Consider the following 18,675-nt stretch of genomic DNA (forward strand, 5'->3'; position numbering starts at 1 on the left):
TTGTTGTCAAATTCTGTGATTCTTATTCCCTCACTCAGCATGCCCCACTCCTACCCTCCAGTCCTCTTCCTCCTTCAAAATATGAAGTTCCTAAAGAGAGAAGACCCATTCTTTTGTGATATCCACAACATAACCTCACATGGTGCTCAGACTGAGCATAAGTAGTAAGCAGATTTACTGATGTGAAGGGAATGAAGGGTACCAAACCTGGAAGAATGTATTAGAATATGGCATATGAGAAGCTAAGTGGAATAGGACAAAAACAGAATATAGGTAACATTTCTCCCCAACAAAGTCCCATTCCACAAGATAGGGGTTTCTTCCCTCCAGCATCTCTTTTTTTCACACATACACATTTCTCCAGTGTTTTATTTCATTCTGGGCACATAAAGCAGCTCATTTCCCCTACCAGGCCCCACCCCAGATTTCTTCAGTGCCTCAGGTTCACTTAACCCACCCTCATTTAGGGAGAGGCAGTCATTTTGCTTGGTCAGGCTTGGATAAGAAAATTAATGGAAAGAACAGAGTCAAGCCCAAGGTTTCTATGCAGCTGCTTGGCTGGCCTTCAATCCTTCCAGAAGAGAGACAATTTCAGTATAGACCCGAGTCCTCTGCCTCTTTCCAATCCTGAATTTGAACACCTTAATAAAGTCTCTGCTACCATCTGGCTCCGCAAGTGTGTGACCCATTACTACAAACCCCCTGAGAGTAGGGTACACACACTGTCTGGAGTACAAGATGCAGTCCAGGTTTCCACAGAAGTGGGTTGAGTCCTATAGCCAAAGGTCCTGCTCAGCAGGTTGTCTCAATCCTAGAACTGAAGGACAAGCTATGGAGAGATGAACCCAGGGCTCACTTGGCCTTGGGGTGTAAGGGAAGGTTGGCCCCAAGATCATGTGACAAAAGCTACCTCTCTTGGGACAGAATGAGCTGCTTGAACCAGGATCCCACAGCTCTATCTACCCACATGACCAGTGCCACACCCAGAAGGAGGGCTAGGCTGCTCACCACAAAACCCACAGCTTCAAAGATGAACCTACAAGCAGAGAGGCAGGGGCATCAGGATGCTGTAGTATAGTGGTAGAACATTAATACAAACTGTTACATTCACTGGAGGCTAGCCTTTTCTGCCCATTCTCTCCCTCTCCTTACTTTAACACTCTGGGAGGATAGTCAAACCCCCAATTTCACCAGGTCACCACCATCCCCTTTCCAGAAGATACCTCTCTACTTCCCTTTTACTTTGTGTCTAAGCAGAGTGATTCCCAAATCAAAAAGCATCCATCCATCTTTTCATCTAATTCTGGACCCCATCCACCCTGCATCCCTCCCCTCATTGAGAACAGCCACTCACTTGGGAGCAAACACCTTCCAGACCATGAGATGCCTCCTGAGTATGGAAGCTGCCAGAACACAGGCTAAGACCTGAAGAGGAAGAGGGAATGGGGAAAAGATGAAGAGTGAGAATGAGGAGGGATGAAAAGGGGGAGAAGGGGATGGATGTATGAAGAGGTAGAGCAAGATGAGAACTCTGAGGACGAGAAGAGCAGAGGCATGTGTGACAGAAAGAACACAGACCAGTACTCTTGTGGGTCCAGATTCTACTCCTGACTTGTCTACTAACTTGTTGTATGATCTCAGGCAAGTTATTTAACTACATGAACCATGAACCATAGCCACTTCATGAAGAAAATGGTCATTCTGAAAGTTCTGTTAAAATTCTGCAATTTCTTGTCTCTAGTGCTCAGAGCCCCCACTTCCTCTGAGGGTTATGCTAAACAAATTATTACTCCCTCACACTGGGAAAAAATTGAATGAAAAATGTGTGTTCCCATCCCTTGGGGATATGGATTACATCTGATTTCCTTGGTCAGTTGAATGACTCTCTATACATCATTAGCTGGGTCTGGATCATGGTGTGGTACAAAATGAATTGGAATTAGAGCCAAGAGATCTGTGTTGTAGTCTCCATTCTACCACAGACTCAATATGCACTCCTGGAGAAATAACGTGTGCCTCCGTTTCCTTATCTCTAAGTTGGAAAAATTATTTTGGTCTTTTTATATAGGACTTGGTGAACAAATGAGAAAAGGTATTTCAATGAACTTGGAAAACTGAGGTGACAGAGTGAAGCATGTCTTCTCCCTCTTAGCATATGTTGATTTGTTTTGTTTGATAGTACTTATTTTAGTAAGAGTTATACTACTGAGAGGGGAGTCATTGGGAAGTGACAGTGATTCTCCCTCACCCCCCAAAAAAACCCACTATAAAATGGCAGATACAAGTTTAAAATTACTAACACTTCAGCTTCCCTCCTTTGAAATTCCCAGCCATATCAATTAATCATACCCACCTGTATACCCAGGATGAAGAGGTACTTGAGAGCTAGCTGCAGGAGAGCAGCATTGAAATGGTGAGGGGCATCCCGGAGACGCATCTCCATCAATGGCTCCTCCTTCTCTCCCTCCTCCTCAGTCCCACTGGTCAGGGACTTTTTCTTCTTTGTAGAACCTTGGCCCTCACACACAAAGGGCCAGAGCAAGAGCAGTGGGCAGCCAACTGCCTCCGGGGGTGAGGGGAAACATAAGTCTGAGGTTATCTTAGGTTCCAAGAACAAGCCTCAATTCCCACAGGACAGCCTCATCTTGACCTAATTCTGTGTTTTAATGAGACCAGATTAGGGGCTTCACAAAGGAGGATCCTTCTCTCTAACAAAAGATGCCAAGGGGCCAGTGTCTCATGATGCCTTGGTCAAAGTCTTATACCCACTGAGCGACTGAGATAAAAGGAAACAGTAAGTTTCTTCCCTTCCCACACTAAGGTGGGATTACCACCACTTTAAGTCTCAGTCTCAGGAAAAGGAATGGAGTTTGGGGGATAAGATACCTGAAAAAAGAAGGTGGGAGGCAAATGTGTTGGCCCCTACGAGCAGAGCAGGCAGCACAGGGGATGAATCATGCCCTTCAGGGAAGCCCACAAAGGCAGCATTCCAGTGGATAGCTGGAAAGACAGGCTGATGGCCTGTGGAGTAGAAGGTCTGTGTGGCTGTGAGAGCCCAAGCAGAAATAGCTAGCCATGGCACGGAGAAGGGACCTGGGAAGAACACATAAATTTATCATCTTAACATTGTTAGCTTGTTCTCCTTTCCCCCCAACAATGTCATATGACTTTCTTGTACTTTACTCCTTGACCATTATATTTCCTATTCTCTAATCCTGCTCCCACTTTGCACCCACCTCCTCTGCTTAGTCACCCTGATCCAACCTCCCCAGTGCTCAATGTTGCAGACAAATGCTCACCCAACTGTCTAGAGATTAATCAGTGGGGTAAAACTTCTCCAAAGGAAACAGTCCTGATTAGAGTGGGGAGGGGAATAGGTGTGGAGCAGGGAGAGTGTTTGAGCCCTGCCTTCTCCCAGATTTTGATAGTCCTCAAGATCTAGTGACAGCAGCAGTATTACAAAGTGAGACCAAATGTCAAGGTGATTGAAGTAGGCCTGCCATTACTAAGGAGAGGACAACCTTTCTCCCCAGCCTCAATGTCCATTTGGGAGTATAGCTGCTCCAAGGGCAAGGAAATAGCTATTCTAGGGGTATCTGTGGATGGGACTGCCCTGCCACCTACCAGGGCTTCCAGCAGGGGTTCCAACAGCAGCGGCGAGCAGCTGCAAGAGTAGGAAACTCTGAAGGAAGAGGATCAGGAAGGCGAGGATGATCCGCTCAGTGTGCAGCAGCAGTAGCGGGAAGGCCAGCAGGGCAAGAGTGGTCACCACGGCGGCAGAGTACACACTCCCCAGCCCGTAGGCTGCCAGCGCCAGTGGTGTCTGGCCCCCACCCCCAGACAGCTTCCCCCTCAGTGCCTCCTGCATTCGACGGTAGATCTGAGGGACTACATAGTCCAGGTCAGCCTGGGAGGCAGGGGGTCCCACAAAAGGGACAACGATGGGGTTGGGACTGCTGGCCCCAGTCTTGACCAATACTGTAACAGGCTGCCAAAGCAGCAGCCCTAGTCCTATGGCTGCCAGACCCAATACAACCCGTGGCAACCCTACCACAGCTCCAGACACTAGGGCCTGTAGCCTGGGGGGTGCCTCATCTGAGCCTGAAGCCAATGCCCAGTGGGCAGCAGTGCCTAGAGCCATCAGTGGCAATCCCCAGCGCACAAAGAGGATTGAAGGTGCAGAGCTGTTCAGATTCCCACAGCGGCGCAGCCAAAATCTTACAGACAGGACAAGCACCCCTAGTGCCCCTAGACATGCCCCATACCAAAGGTTCTTGGCCTGGCCACCACCCACTGAAGATAAAGGAGCTAACCAGGGTGATGACTGGCAAACAGGTGTCTCTTCTGGGCAGCGATGGAAGAGACTGGTCAGGCGTACACACAGGAGCAGTCCAACCGATAGCCCCAGGACCTGAGGACCCTCCCACCGTGCCACAGATACTGTGGGGGAACTGAGGCAAGAAGCTATGGGTCCCCCTCCCAGAAGCCGGCCCTCCCAGTGCAGCTGAGCCACCACAAACAAGGACAGCGAACATAAAAGGAAGGGGGCTGCCCGGGCCTCAGCCAGGACAAAGCTGTCAGAAAAGAGGGCAGCAGATCGAAGAAACAGGAGCACCAGGATGGGCAAAGGGCCTGGGAGAAAGACTGCCATTGGTGGCTTCCCTCTCCATTTTAAAGCCCATAGGAAGGCCATGAGGGAAGTGGCTGCACCCCCTGAACACAACAGAGCTGGGTCCAACCCAGTCCCTCCTACCATCAGTCCCCCAGCTAGCAAGGCAGCTCCTACCAGGCCCCAGGCCACAGACTTTAGGAGCAGGCCTAGGAAAGGGAAGTCAGGGGAGCTGGTGAGCCCAGAGGTCACTAAGCAGAGGAGGCAAGTGAAGGCCAGGAGCACAGTGCCCCCTATCATTCGGGCTAGGCGGAATCGAGCCCACGTCTCTGTGCAGGCTGTCCTCGCTCCCTGTAAGAACAATCTCAGCTGGGAGATCAGAGCCTGTACATCGGCCTCTCGGACCTCTTCAGTCTTCAGCTGATCTAGCAATCGCTCATATTCAGAGGATGCAGAGGAGAAGAGGTTCTGAAGGCGTTGCAGTTCCTCAGGGGGCAAGTCCTGGGCAGCTAATGAGTAAGCATGAAGAAAACGGGATACCTGCAGAAAAGGTACAGGAAAGAAAATGTCAATAAGGCATGGGAAGAGTGGAGGGGGAAAAAACAGAAATGTACAGTGGCCAGAAAGCCCCAGGGCTAGAACCCATATCTTTTATAGGGTAGGTAAAGAACAGAAATGAGTCAGGAGATGATGGGTAGAGAAAGGATGAGCATGAAGGCATGGGCTGGTGGGTTTTTTATTCAAGTTTCTAATTCCTAGGTTACTAGTCCAAGACAGCCCTGTCCCCAGCTCCCCTACCTGTTGGGCATTGAGATGGTAGGCAGAGGCTTGTGCAAGAGCTGTAGCAAGAGGCTGGGTATCTGCTTCTCCTGAAAACAGATCCACCATCACCTCTCCTATGTTTCCAAAAGGTATGGGCAGGCCAAGCAGAAGGGAAAGTGTCGGCACCAGGTTCACCTGGGGAACCACTTCTGGATCCTGGAGGCAATAAAACCAAAGGTAAGAATGAATTAGTGGAAAGAATCGAGGAAAAAGGTAAGGAAAGAGGCCATAGTCCAGAGTACAATGAGGAGGATCAAGGAAAAGAACATTTAAAAGTGACAGAGATGGGTAAAAGTGATAGGAGTAAGGTATCTAAAGAGAAGGGGAAGGGATGGGAAGGTGGTAGAAGTATGTGGACAATAAAATGTCTGAGGTAAGGGATAATATGGAGGTGGCTTATTAATTGTGGGGAAGGGAATGAAATAGTCACCTAATAGACAATGAGATCAAAAAGAGAAAAAGAGTCCAAGGGGTCAAAAGGAAAGAGGACACCTGGGAAAAAAAAAACAAAAAAAAAAAACAAAAAAAACTAATGGCTTTTTAAACTTACTTCTGGGGGCACCCTGGGGAAAAGGGGCAAAGAACTGTAGAGAAAGAGGGCAGCCATGACTTCTGGCTTGCTGTCCCCACCATGGTCTCCTGTCTCTGTCATGCCATGATCTCCAGCCACCACCAGCAATGTATCATTCTCTAGTCGATCCACAAGAGTCCTAATTACATGGCACAAAACAGTGGGGGAAAGAGAAGGAACCTTTGGGAAGATACTATCCTGAGTATACTCATCCCTTGACCCCTGGCATTCATTAAAAGAGCATTCTTAGGAGTTTGTGGTTTTACAGGACACTGTGTTATCTTGTTTAGCCCTAACATGATAACTCTATGAAGCAAGCAGTTAAAATAATTTAACTAATTCACATAAAAAGAAACTGAAGCCCAGCTAGATTAACTGCCTAAAGTCCCACTGGTAATTAGGTCCCATTACCCTCAGGCTAATTTTCAATGAGTACCAAGTTACTCAATGAATAGAGGGAACCCAAATAAACATGACCTCAAGTTTCTGAAAAAGCATACTGGTGGCAATAATTAGTGGGACCACCAGATTATTAGACAAAATCTCAGCAATGAATGTCTAATCACAATAAGTACTTCAATAGAGAAGCAACAAATATACAGTGATCTCCTGTGCCCTACCCCAATTCCCACACTATATTAGAAGATGAAAGTAGTCCTGACCAGATCATGTTCCATATATCTAACTACCCCCCTACCACACTCAAATACTCTTACTCCTCTGTGTCTGTTTTCCTCTCTCACTATCCTCAAAGGGTTACCCCATCTCTGCTCCATCATCAATTTAGGCCCTGCTTCCTGCCCACAACTAAATTCCTCTGGTACAACTTACTGAAGCACCTGGTCCATCTGGTTCAGCTTCTTGGCCATCTCAGGATGGTGGGGACCATGTTTATGGCCACAGTGATCTACACCCAGGAAGTGAGCAATCAGCAGGTCCCAGTCATCTCTGTCCACTGTAAATAGCAACACTGAGACAAAGGGCCTGATACCCCCTCCTTCATTTCTCAGCCTTTAATATCCTCTACCAATGGAAATTGACTCCAAATCTTATCACCCAGGAAAGTACCATCCAAAGGACCTTCAAAGCATCACATCCTTACCCCTCTGTACACTGCAGCTCAAAATCAAATTGTTGAGACAAATACAAATAGTCTCCAATGGTCTTAACTCTATTTTACAAATTGAGTTTAGCACTAGCTTCTCAGAATATGGCCCAAATATAAGACTGGTCTATCCCCACCTCTCCCTTCCATCAAAATCTAAGCCCAGATCCCATTTAGGACTGCTCACTGGTAGGGTAGAGGTGCTCCAGAATGCCACTGTCCACAGTGTGTAGATCTTTAACATTGAAAGATGGGAAGAAGAAGGCTTGAGAGAAAGCTCCTGGGAATAGCCCCTTCCAAGTGTCATCCCCCATGAAGACCACACGTTTTCCTGTAGCATTGGGAGAGTCAGGGAGAATTTTTGAAGATTATTTTATAATATGGCCTCACTCTACAATTCCCCCCTACTTTCCTTCTCTCATCAATATAAATCTTTTACTTTAGCCAAGTCAGTCTTTTCAAAAGGCAATGACCCATTTCCATTTTTATATCCCAGCCTTTGCTTATACCATTCATACCATCTCTAATACCTTCCCCTCCTCATTCTTTCCTTATCCAAATCCTATCCATTACTAAAAATGCAATTCAAGTCATACTTCCTACATGAAACCTTACCTAACCATTCTAATCTACCATAATCTTTCCTTCCCAATATCTATAGTAACCTTAGTCTTATAAAAACAATTCACCAAATAAATACTTAATTGCATCAGTCAACAAACAAAAACAATCCAGTCCACCAAAGAGTTTATATTTCTTTTATCATTCTCTAGCTGTTTAATAAAAGTAAACAATTTTCCTCAATTATGTTGTAAATTTCTGGGGGGGGGTGGGGAAGAAGGACTCTACCCTTATTGTAAGCCAACAAAGTTAAGCACAGGGCTGGGTATGCATCAGGAGTTTAAACTGCCTGATAAGGTGAACCGAGGCAGATAAAACAGTAGGAAAAAACCCTCAGACAAAGAAGAAAGTGGAGACTCTGTGACAGTGAAGAGAAGAGAACACACAAGGAAGGAAGGTAAGGTATGAGAAGAGCCTGTACATATGGTGAAAAAGCATGAGATTGGAAGAGCATCTAGGCTCTAGTCACAATTCTTCCACAAATTAATTGTACCATCTTAGCTAAATCACTTCACCTGACTAGATCTATTACATTCAAAAAATTTTGAGGGTTGGACCAGATCAGAGGTTCATCAGTTTCTTTGTATTACTGATCTCTTCATTAGTACGATAAAGACCAAGAAGCCTTTCTCAGAATAATGTTTTTAAATGCATAAAACACAACACATAGGATTTACAAAGGAAACCAATTGTAATGAATATACATATATATATATTTAAGCTCATGGACCCCAGGCAAGAAAATCCTAGACTAGCTGGTCTCTAAAAGTTCTTACTACACTAACCTCTTTGTCTTAACAGCAGTTCAAGTGTTCTGAGTTTTTTATTTAAGAGGTCTGGGCTTACAATATAAATCAATTGTGAGACCAAAAAAACTGTGACTTCAGGCTAAATTAGAAGGAATATGGTGTTTAATATAGTTTAGACATTAATATCTAAAAGAAATATAACCGCAGGAGGTAACACACACAACACTTTGGGAATGTTGTGTTCCCTTTGGGGTACCATGATTATCAACATTAACAAATTGGTATATTTACAGAGGAACATGACCAGAATGATGTGTGATGGTCTGAAAATCTTATCATATAAAGATGGACTGAATGACCTGAGGACATTTAATCTGGGTAAATTAGTGTAAGTAGACATAATAACTATCTTCAAATAGCAAAGGACTATCACAAAGAAGTATACTAATTTTGTAGTTGGGAGCAACAAGTTTAAGTTTCAGAATTTCTAATGATTAACATTGCCTTGTTAGGATATGACTAAATGTATAAAAGCAAATGCAGGATAACTCCTCATCATGGTTTTAGAGAAAGCTTTGATTCCTCACTTAGTGGTAATTTGGCCTAGATGATCCCTTTCAATTCTAGGTTTATATCATTCTGACATCCTAAAAAGTTAACATTCTAAGATTCTAACATTCCATAACCTTTTTAGACTGACCGGTGCTGTTGAGCTGAGCGATGAGGTTATCTTCTTGGATAGCATAGCTAGCAAAGTTGCTCCCAGCATCAATGAAGGTAGGTAAAGAGCCTGTGGTGAGGGCCTTGAGTCTCTGCATGGTGGTGGTGGGTGGGTCAGCCAGGAACCGGTAGAGGCGGGCATGTTGTGGCTGGGTTTCTAAAAGATGCCGTATGGAACCTAGTTTTCCTAGGAAAGGATGTTGGGCAGGAAGGCCACCTGGCCAAGGTTGTACAAAATCGAATCGAAGTGCATCTATCAACACTACCACAGCTCGGGAAAATCGGGGAGCTGTCCAGCAGGCTCCAGGTTCACCTCGGCCACCTCCCACCAGGGGTCCCTTTCCAGGCAACTCCTGACAGCTGCTATGATTAGTAAGCTCCAGCCGGGTGAGCAGGAAGCCACTGGTGAAGAGAGCAATTCCAGCATAAAAGAGGAAGCAGACCCAGGCCAGGAAAAGCAATACCAGGGCCTTCAGCATTCTGGATGTCAGGAAAGACAGACACATGTTACTGAAGTTCTCATTGCTCACTCAAACTCTTGTGCACATTCTCCCCTCTCTCCTCACGAATCCCTTTTCCCAGCTCTCTCTCTCTCTCTCTCTCTCTCTCTCTTTCATGTAAATCTTCAAGAACACTTAAGGTACAGAAAACAGGTTCTCTTTTCAATCTAATGTCAGCTCAAAGTCACTAATAAGCCTGCCACTAACTCATTAGTACGTCATCTTTCATTAAGAGTTTAATAGATTACTATAATTTCTGAATAAAAACAGTTCCAGCCTACTTCAGCAATGGCGTGGCTATTTCTGCTGTGCCTCAGTTTTCCTTTCTGTACCTCTAACTACATGGGCCCTGTGGTCATTGCTCTCTTTAGAGATAGGGTCTTGTGACTCTCTGCAGACCTGAGGAGTTCATCAGTGTTCGGTCCTCCTTATTCTTTGGTTAAAAATCTTGTACTACAGCACCTGGAGCTATTCCAAGAAGCCTGGAGATCAGACAAGGACCATAACAGCACCTACCTTCTGGGGTGGATAAAAGCGAACCTTAAAGTGCAAGGGAAATATTAGCACTTGTATATTATTACACATGAGAAATGAGGGTTAGATGACAGCAGCCTGGCATGTGACTGACTCTTAAATGCTAGAAAGAAATGGCTGAGTGTGAGAATGGAGTATCCCTCCACTAACCCAAGACGCCCCTCCATGAATGCTTTCTCCTCTCATTTTTCTCTCTTAATTAAGACTCTCCTTTGACCACTCCCTCCCAGCCCCACGAACAGGTTCGGGCAGCTTAGAAGCCCCGCCTCCCAGCCCTTCCAGCCCCCCTCCCCTCAGACCAGCCCCTCCCGAGTCAGTCACCCTCACCAGGAGCTCGAGCACGAGCCCCTCCCCCACTTAGAAAGATTAGGCCCCAAGGAAGGAACCATCAGAGAGGGGGGAGGGGAGAAGGGGGATGAAGGAGAGCCCAAAGCAGAAGTCGGGAGGAACTAAAATACACCAGTAGGGGACGGCGGGGGAGGAGGAGAGCTTCTGGGCCAGGACGCTGAGGCAGTGGCGGGGAGAGTGAGGAGGCAGACACAGCGTGGGAAGAGGTGGGGACACGGGGAGGAGGCGCCGGGAGGACGGAGTCCGAGAGGGGGAAGGGTTAAGGACGCTTGAAGCGGAAGCGCTGGGGGTGCAGGCACACAGGAACGAGGGGAGAGGTGAGGGAGACTGAGGGGAGAACAGCAGGGGGGAGAGGTGCTTTAGGAGTGGAAGAGACACAAGACGGGGGGGGGGGGATATGCGGGGCATGGGGACACTGAGAAGGTCCGTTACGGGTATGAGACAGAAGGGAAGTGGCAGGGGGACAGAGTTGGGGGGGGAGTGAGAGACTCCCGGACAAGGACGCGGAGGGGCGGGAGAGAAGGCCACGGACCGTCGGGCACACCTGAGGCAGGAGGGTGACGGAAAAGTACGCGGCAAAGGACGGACGGGACGTGCAAACGCAAGGACCCAAGCTAGCCTCCCCGCCCCGGGGAAGGGGTCAGGACCATAGGGATATCGAGAGGACGTCCCTCCCACCCGGCTCAGAGTCCCAGGGGGTCCCCGGCGAGATCTCCAGTCACCCTCATCACCTATGAGCAGCACAGCAAGCAGCCGGAAGCAGGGCACTAAGAACCGGAAGTGTGGCTCTGATCCGCCAATCAACTCTTCCCCCTCCCGCACACCACGGAGGAGAGGCACCCCAAGCTAGAGCGGAGCGCAGCCCTTGGAGCGCCCCCTCCCGAGGACACTCGCATAATAAAGAGAAGCCGGTGGGAGACGGCACCCCCGGAACAGCGCGGCGCGTCCCCCAGTCCCGAGCGGTGGAGGGACCCCAGCAGCTAGCCCTGTGTTGGGCAATAGTAGGGCGTTTATAAATGTTTCTTAAATGCAATCACCACCCTAGGTTGGGCAAGAAGGTGAGGAAGTTGAGATGATTCCTTCCTGTAGGACGTTTTCCCCCAGGCAGCACTTCTCAGGCTAGTGACATTAATCTGGTGTCCAGCCCTAGTTACGTCACCTCAAAGACAAAGGGAGATGAACCCCGAGGTTACCGCAGAGTGCAGCAAGGGCAGGCTTTTTGTGGATTTTGACTAAGCCCCTGGGATGGACTTATATGAGAGTATAGCTCTATGGTGTGAGATTGGTCTTAAATCCCTAAAGACAGCAAGAAAAAAAATTGAATTTCTAGCAGTGACAGGAAGCTTCCCCCATCCCACCCTTAATAGGCAATTATTACCCCATAAGTTTGAGCAGTAGTTCCCCAGGACAACAGGAAACAGATTCTTCTCCAAGCCCTACAATACCCACTTCTACAATAGGTAAACAGAAAGCATGGACTAAGGAACAAAGATCTCCCTTTCTGCCCAAAGTCTTCTCAGCAATATGCTGCAGACTACAATCCTACAGCATGTGTCATACAGGAGGATAGGCTACTCAGCATGCCCAGAAATGAAGTCTAGTCCTCCCCACAGTTCTGTATGGGAGGAAGAGAGAAGAATGCAGAGGTGGCGTGGAGAATTTCCTGTGTTCCTTTTTAAAACCTCCTTACTTGCCATACCAACTTCTGAAGGAAAAAAAATGCTTCCAGACCCCAATATGGATGTGGAGTACGCAGGAAAAGGACAATCCACAGTCTCACAAACTATAAAACCAGTTTCCTGAACTTTCCCCCAAACTCTAAGACAATGAGACTGCTTCTTGCTGCTGTCCCACTAGATGTATTTATTACATGATTAAAGTTCAAATAAAAAAATAAAAACCAAAATCTTGGCTGAGGGGTCCAAAAGTGTTGAGGGCAGTGGGGTAAAGATGAGTCCTGGATCAGAAGCCTCTCCCAGGATTCCCAGGGCCCACAAGCCAAGCTAGGCTCTGCTAACTCAGTTTTACACGTTCCAGTTCTTCATCCTGACCAGTGTTCGCACGCTGGGCAACCCTGATTTTTCCATCAGAGACTGAGCTTGGTACCTCGGTTGTGGAGGTTTTGGCAAGGGCTCCATACACACCCATGGCCTGGGATTGGAGGAAAATGAAATTACGTGATTGGTGTAATAACATAAAAAATTAGGGTAGAGGACAGAAGCATGAAAATGGGGGAACAACAGATGGGAATGAGACACCAGGGAGAGGTGAGCATATGAGTATTGAAGACAGAGACTAGACAGTAAAAACCTTAAGGCTGACTGATTGATTCATAGGGGGTAGAGGAGAAGTGAGGACTACAGTCTACAGTGAAAGGTAATTCATATACTGGAGGTGGAGAACCAGCATTTCATTGGGAAGGAGGCTATTCAACTTGAAAGGGAGAAGAACAAGACTATCTCTACAGGAAGATTTAATTATTTTTGGCTGGGGATGTGAAAAAGACCTTCAGGAAAGGAGAGATCCAGAAACAACATCTAGAGATAATGTTCCCTGGGGTGATCTGAGAGACTACTTCAGTTTCTGGTAGAACTCAACCAAAATGGGGATGATGTTGAGGGAGACTAACCTGAGCCACCATGCTAGTGACATCTCCAGGATTAGAAGGTAGCAGAATGGTGTTGGAATCCTTTGCCAGTTTGGAGAAAGCACTGACATACTGCTCGGCCACTGTTAGGGAAGCTGCTGCATCTCCATTCTGTAGTCATCACCATGGTCATCAGGTCAAGAATTACAAGAAGTATAAATAACATAAGGGGTCATGAGAAATGAGGTCAGGAAATATGGGACAGGTGAGGTCAGGGGCCATGGGAAACATCAGGGGATCACAAGACCAATAGAGTCAGAGGGCATAGGTTCAGGGAATGCATTTTGAGGTTAAATCAAGGGATGTGGGAAGTCAGGAATGTAACTTCAGAGATGACGAGTTCAGATTACAGGGGACACAGCTTCAAGAGAACCCCCCAAAAGTGGGTAGGGGGGCACCTGTGGATGTCCCAAGCAGGAATAGGACAAGAAATCTCCTACCTCCTATTATTCACTCACTTGTTGTGTCAGAGCTGCTGCTAGGATCCGTATAGCCTCAGCCTTGGCCTTTGCTTTGGCCAGCACTGCAGTGGCTTCACCTGGGGGAAGGGCAAGAGCTCTCAATGACAGCAAACAGGGAAAACTTGTTCCTGGCCAGAATCCCTACAGGGACAGAAGTCTGCCCAGACCAGAGCCCCTCTTTACCCCCACCATCACTGACCAGCTGCCTGGTTGATTTGTTCAGCCTTCTCTGCCTCAGAGGCCAAGATCTGTGCTTGCTTCTTTCCCTCAGCCACATTGATGGCAGACTCCCGTGTTCCCTCTGACTCAAGCACCGTCGCACGTTTCCGACGTTCTGCCTCTACCTGGAAGCAGGGTCACCCCACCCCAAGGTCACCAAGGAGACAGACCTAGTTTTCAGACTACCAGGGATAGTGCTCAAACAAGAGACACAGATATATTCTCTCATCCCAAAGTCATCTTGGGGGTAGGCTAGAGAACTCAGATATGGATAAGCATACTCCCCATCAATAGAGTCCTCCCAGGAAGATGAAGGAGCAGGAATCAGGGACTAAAAAACAGGTCCCACTGCCATTCTCACTAGGCAATGATTCCTTCCCAGTTCCTATGGTTTCCAGTTTTAAACTGCCCCGCCATTCCAAGAGCCACGCCCTCATTCCCCCAACCTGCATCTGCATGGACTCTTTGACTCGAGGAGGTACGTGGATGTCCTTGATCTCGTAGCGGAGACAGCGGATACCCCAATAATCAGAGGCCTGATTGATGGCATCCACAATGCTGGCATTCAGGGATTCTCGTTCCTGGTATGGGAGAAGGATGAGATAACATCTTATATCCCTCAGCTGGGCCAGGCAGACAACCTGATCCCTTCCCTCGACTCTCCATCACACCATCAAGACGCCAGGGGAAAGATTAAATACAAGCTTGTAAAAAGGAACCTTTACACTTTTACCCTGAGTGACCAAAAGCTACGGCCTGCCTCCACTCACCCGAAAAACTTTATCCAGCGAGAGCTTCCCGAGCTCACTCCTCATGGTCGTCTGGGCCAGCTGGGTGACTGCGTACTCTGGATCTTCTACACCATAGCTCGCCTAGGAGAGGGGTTCGTGATAAGGGACGTAATGTCCCGAGATGAGGAGTCACCCACAGGTTTGGAAGGAGGAAGGTACCTTGTAAGGGTCCATGATGCGCAAGTAAAGGACTCCGTCAATCTGTAGCGTCACATTGTCTAGGGAAAAAGGGAAGGAAGTGAAGGTCTTTGTCCCACAGCTCCTCCTTTCCCCCTCCCCTTCTCTCATGCACTCATATTCACTAAGAGTTGCCACAGTCACACACCCCTTAGTTACACTTGTACTTAAGTGCAGAGCGGCAGTGGAGAGTGCCCCTCACCTAGGGTTACCGCGGACTGCTCAGGCACGTTGATGACTATCTCCTTGAGGCTCTGTACGTATCGGATCCGGTCCAGCACAGGGATTAGGATGTTTAAGCCCTGGTAAGAGTGGGAGAGGAGTCAGAGGATCTGGTAGAAATGAAGACCCTGAAGAAGCAGTCCCTATGCGAGAACATTCAGCCCACGGGTGCTTCTAGATAGTGCACGTGTTGTCTGCCCGTCAGAAGGTGAGCTCCCTGGGAGAAGACCCCACACTTTCCCTATCTGCACCCCCACACTGAGTCCAGTACTTTGTTTACAGAATGCTAAATAAATGCTCCTTCATTTTCCCACAATCGGCGCTTCCCCCAGCTACCCCGCGGGAAAAGGGCAGGGAGAACGGGAATCTCACTGGCTCCAAGATGCGGTGGAATCGGCCCATGCGCTCCACTACCCACGCTTCTTGCTGCGGCACGAACAGCACCACCGTGTTTCTCGGTAGGCCCGAGGCCGCCCGCTGTTGAGTGGGGCCCAGCCAGGCTCTGGGGCCCTGGAAGAAATAACAACGGGTGGGGAAGTGGGGAGTGGGCAAGGACGGCGGGGAGAAAGGGCACCTTCCCGACGGGGGAGGGGCTGAGAGTGAGGAGTCTGCAGCAGGGGCTTCCTCACACAGGTGAGTGCAGGAAGGGACAGGAACAGTAACAGGAGCCGGAGGAACACCCTTTCTGTAAAGGGGACACAGGCTCACGGCGCCGCACGTTTTAGCTGGCCCTTGGATGTATGAATAAAAAGGAGACACGGGGGCAGCAAGGATGGGAAAAACAGAACGAGGGGGTGGGGATGCTGAGAACGTAGGAGAAAAAGGGGGGTGGGGACGGGCAGGGCACCCGGCACGGCGGCCGCAGGTCCTGTAAGTGCAGAGGTGACAGGAAGACACGCTTCGGGAGAACCCCCTCCCCCCACACCGCCCCTGCACTCCGCCCTGATGGGAATCTGACAAGGGAAACTGAGGCTGGAAACCCCAAAAAGAGTCATTTCCCATCAGCCCCACGTGGATGGGAGTTATTTCTGACCCCTTAGTTTTCCCCTCAACAGTGCGATATCCCATCCGTCTTCACTAGGCTGCAATGGAGAAGGGGCTCGGCCTTGTGGCCGTGACCCCCTGGCGGGAATGAGCGCGGGGAGGAGGAGCAGCAGCCTCATTCTCACCTTGAGCACCAGGCCCCCGGCCCCCCGCGCCGCGCGCACTAGCATCTCACAGCACCGCCACCGCCGCCACCTGACCTCCGGAACCAACGAGACTCGGCCTAGAACGACGCCTCCCTATTCCTGGGGAGCGTGCACCATCTCATGCGGCCCCTCCGGAAACACTTCCTTGTGCCGCTTGGTCTCGCAGCCAATCACCGACGCTCCGCAGCGCCGAGTCCAAACAGTTCCCCGGAAAGCGAAATCTCCCCTGTGACGCGTTCCGGGACCGATATCTGTCCCTGGCTGTTCCCCCTCTCTGACCTACAAGGCGGTCCTCTGGTTTCCAGCCCCAAAGGAAGAAAAGGTCTTATAGACCCTTCGTGTACAGGTGACCTGGGAAGACCAGACACCTTTATTCTTTCCCTAACCTCCCTCCAAACCTCCGTTTTCTCACCTGGGCCCCTTAATATTGTTGGGGGATAGAGGGAGAGAGTTAAAGGTTGCTATGGAGTCCCAAAGGGAGACGCTATTGTGTTGCCATAGTGATGACTTCCCCGGGAGATGACCAGTACCCCTCCCCCACTACCAGTGAGTGACCCGGTTCCCCGTTGCCATAGTGACTGGCATCATTCTCGGTTACCCTCGTGACTAGGTCTTGGCTTCCCCTTGCCCCTGGACTTTCTCTCACCAGAGAATGAGAAGAGCTGGTGGGATCACGCAACTCCCGGCAGACTCTTCAGACCCCCTCTACCGAAAAGAGAAAACAAAACATAGCGCTAATGCCCATTTTTTTTAAGTTCACGTGGCTGTATTTCCACCTTTTGTATCTATGATTTGTCTGGCACAACAATCTTTCATGTTCGGCTATTTCCCGTTCTCCTTTTGTAGCCGCTCAGTTACTACATCCTCTTGTTTCATCCTCCGCCTCTCTCCAGAACCTTTTCCCTCTCCCACCCCCAGTGTTCTCCCACCGCCTGCCCCTTTCATTCTGTTACTTTACTAATATCCTCCCTTTTGCACAGTGAAGTTAAAATTCGGAGTAATAATACTCAAGGCCTTCCACAGTCTGGAAAATGTCGCCGAGCCATTTCTCATTCAACTCCATTCACATGCTCTGTGCTCCTAGAAACTAGAGCCCCTTCTGCTTCCAGGACACAGCTGCACTTTTCTGTCTGATTTGCTATAATCCTATTCCCATTAACTCTGGCTGTAGAGGTCTTGCCCATTATTTGAAACACCTTCGTTTCATTGAAGTCTCCCCCTTGTACTTAGCGCTCCCAAATTGTTTTCCTCACTTTGAGGATTTTATTTGCCTAGACCATCCTTCGCTACTGTTGTAATCTCTTCCTACTTGAGCTCTACATAATATTCAGAAGGATTGCTTATTGTATTAATGTGTGACTAAGAGTGGCACAGAGATGGCGGTATATTTTTTTCCCTGGGGAGGTTTAAGTGACTTGCCCAGGGTCACACAGCTAGGAAGTGTTAAGGTCTGAGACCAGATTTGAACTTGGGTCCTCCTGAACTCAGGGCTGATGCTCTATCCACTGCGCCACCTAGCTGTCCCTGAAATGGTGGTATTAAGGAAATGGGAACTTAAGAATCAGGAAGAGAAGATCAGCTCTAAGCTCAGACACTGTGTGACCTCATCCGGAAAACGAGAATTATAATAGCGCCCATGTCCCAAGCAGTCCTCAGTCAATTAGATAATTGTAAAGTACTGTTTGTGGTACACAGTAAGCACTATATAAATGTTACCTATTATTACTTTGGGAGTGGAGTCAAGGCCTCCCCCCTCTCAAGTGCCTTGCATAGTTTTACACCCGGAAGGTACTTCATAAATATTAGTTGTATGACCCTGTATAACCTGTATCAGTTTCCTGAATTGTAAATCGGAGAGAATAGCAACACTTACCTCTAAAAGTACTTAGCACAGTGCTTGTCACATAGTAAGTAGGGACTAAATAAATGCTAGCTATTATTATAAAATACACAAACATGTCCTTCCAGAGACAGTCCTACTCCCATTTCAATGAATTGAATACTCCCCAGCCTTCCAGACTGTTTACCAAGCCCCTTGTGATCTTAAAAGATTAATTTCTCATCCTAGGCCTACTTCTTTTATAAAGTGAGTCAACAGATTTTTCTGTAAGGCTTCTTTCTATCAGTTATACTAGGAAGACACCACTGAAAAAGGCCTAGTTTCATAATATCTGTCCTTGTCCAGCCTCTTTTTCTTTCTTCCAAGGTCTGTATTCCCTTATTAATCCCTTATCAAAAAAGTGTAAGGCTCAAATCATGTCTCCAAACAAAAATTTATTAAATTTCTTTTTCTTTTTCTTTTTTTTTTTTTTTAAGAAAAGTACCAGATACAATTTATTCCTCTGATTTTCAAGTTTCTGCAAATGCTTGTTCCCCTAACCTCATCCCC

The 18,675-nt window shown here is 48.0% G+C and overlaps 2 protein-coding genes across 6 annotated transcripts; both read right to left on the bottom strand.

The window, feature by feature from the left end:
• Positions 1-351: 351 nt before the first annotated feature.
• On the bottom strand, positions 352-11,407 carry PIGO (phosphatidylinositol glycan anchor biosynthesis class O). 5 transcript variants are annotated; one of them, XM_074280271.1, is made up of 11 exons: positions 11,311-11,407; positions 9,178-9,677; positions 7,295-7,438; positions 6,834-6,957; positions 5,982-6,141; positions 5,408-5,587; positions 3,625-5,149; positions 2,887-3,093; positions 2,354-2,559; positions 1,355-1,425; positions 352-1,036 (listed from the first exon to the last, which is right to left on the bottom strand). In XM_074280271.1, exons 2-11 carry the CDS (start codon positions 9,674-9,676, stop codon positions 907-909), a joined length of 3,246 nt encoding a protein of 1,081 aa, XP_074136372.1. In that variant the 5' UTR covers position 9,677; positions 11,311-11,407; the 3' UTR covers positions 352-906. The 5 variants fall into 5 exon arrangements, 4 of the variants coding, with proteins under 4 accessions (XP_074136372.1, XP_074136374.1, XP_074136373.1 ...); XM_074280273.1 differs by lacking the exon at positions 11,311-11,407 and adding an exon at positions 11,124-11,302; XM_074280272.1 differs by lacking the exon at positions 11,311-11,407 and adding an exon at positions 10,559-10,686.
• Positions 11,408-12,422: 1,015 nt separating this feature from the next.
• Positions 12,423-16,427, bottom strand: STOML2 (stomatin like 2). Its single transcript, XM_074280285.1, has 10 exons — positions 16,266-16,427; positions 15,469-15,606; positions 15,077-15,176; positions 14,857-14,915; positions 14,677-14,778; positions 14,353-14,487; positions 13,887-14,031; positions 13,685-13,764; positions 13,209-13,337; positions 12,423-12,730 (listed from the first exon to the last, which is right to left on the bottom strand). Exons 1-10 carry the CDS (start codon positions 16,308-16,310, stop codon positions 12,593-12,595), a joined length of 1,071 nt encoding a protein of 356 aa, XP_074136386.1. The 5' UTR covers positions 16,311-16,427; the 3' UTR covers positions 12,423-12,592.
• Positions 16,428-18,675: the final 2,248 nt, after the last annotated feature.

Source organism: Sminthopsis crassicaudata, chromosome 1 (genome assembly GCF_048593235.1).
Source record: "Sminthopsis crassicaudata isolate SCR6 chromosome 1, ASM4859323v1, whole genome shotgun sequence".
Lineage (NCBI taxonomy): Eukaryota > Metazoa > Chordata > Mammalia > Dasyuromorphia > Dasyuridae > Sminthopsis > Sminthopsis crassicaudata.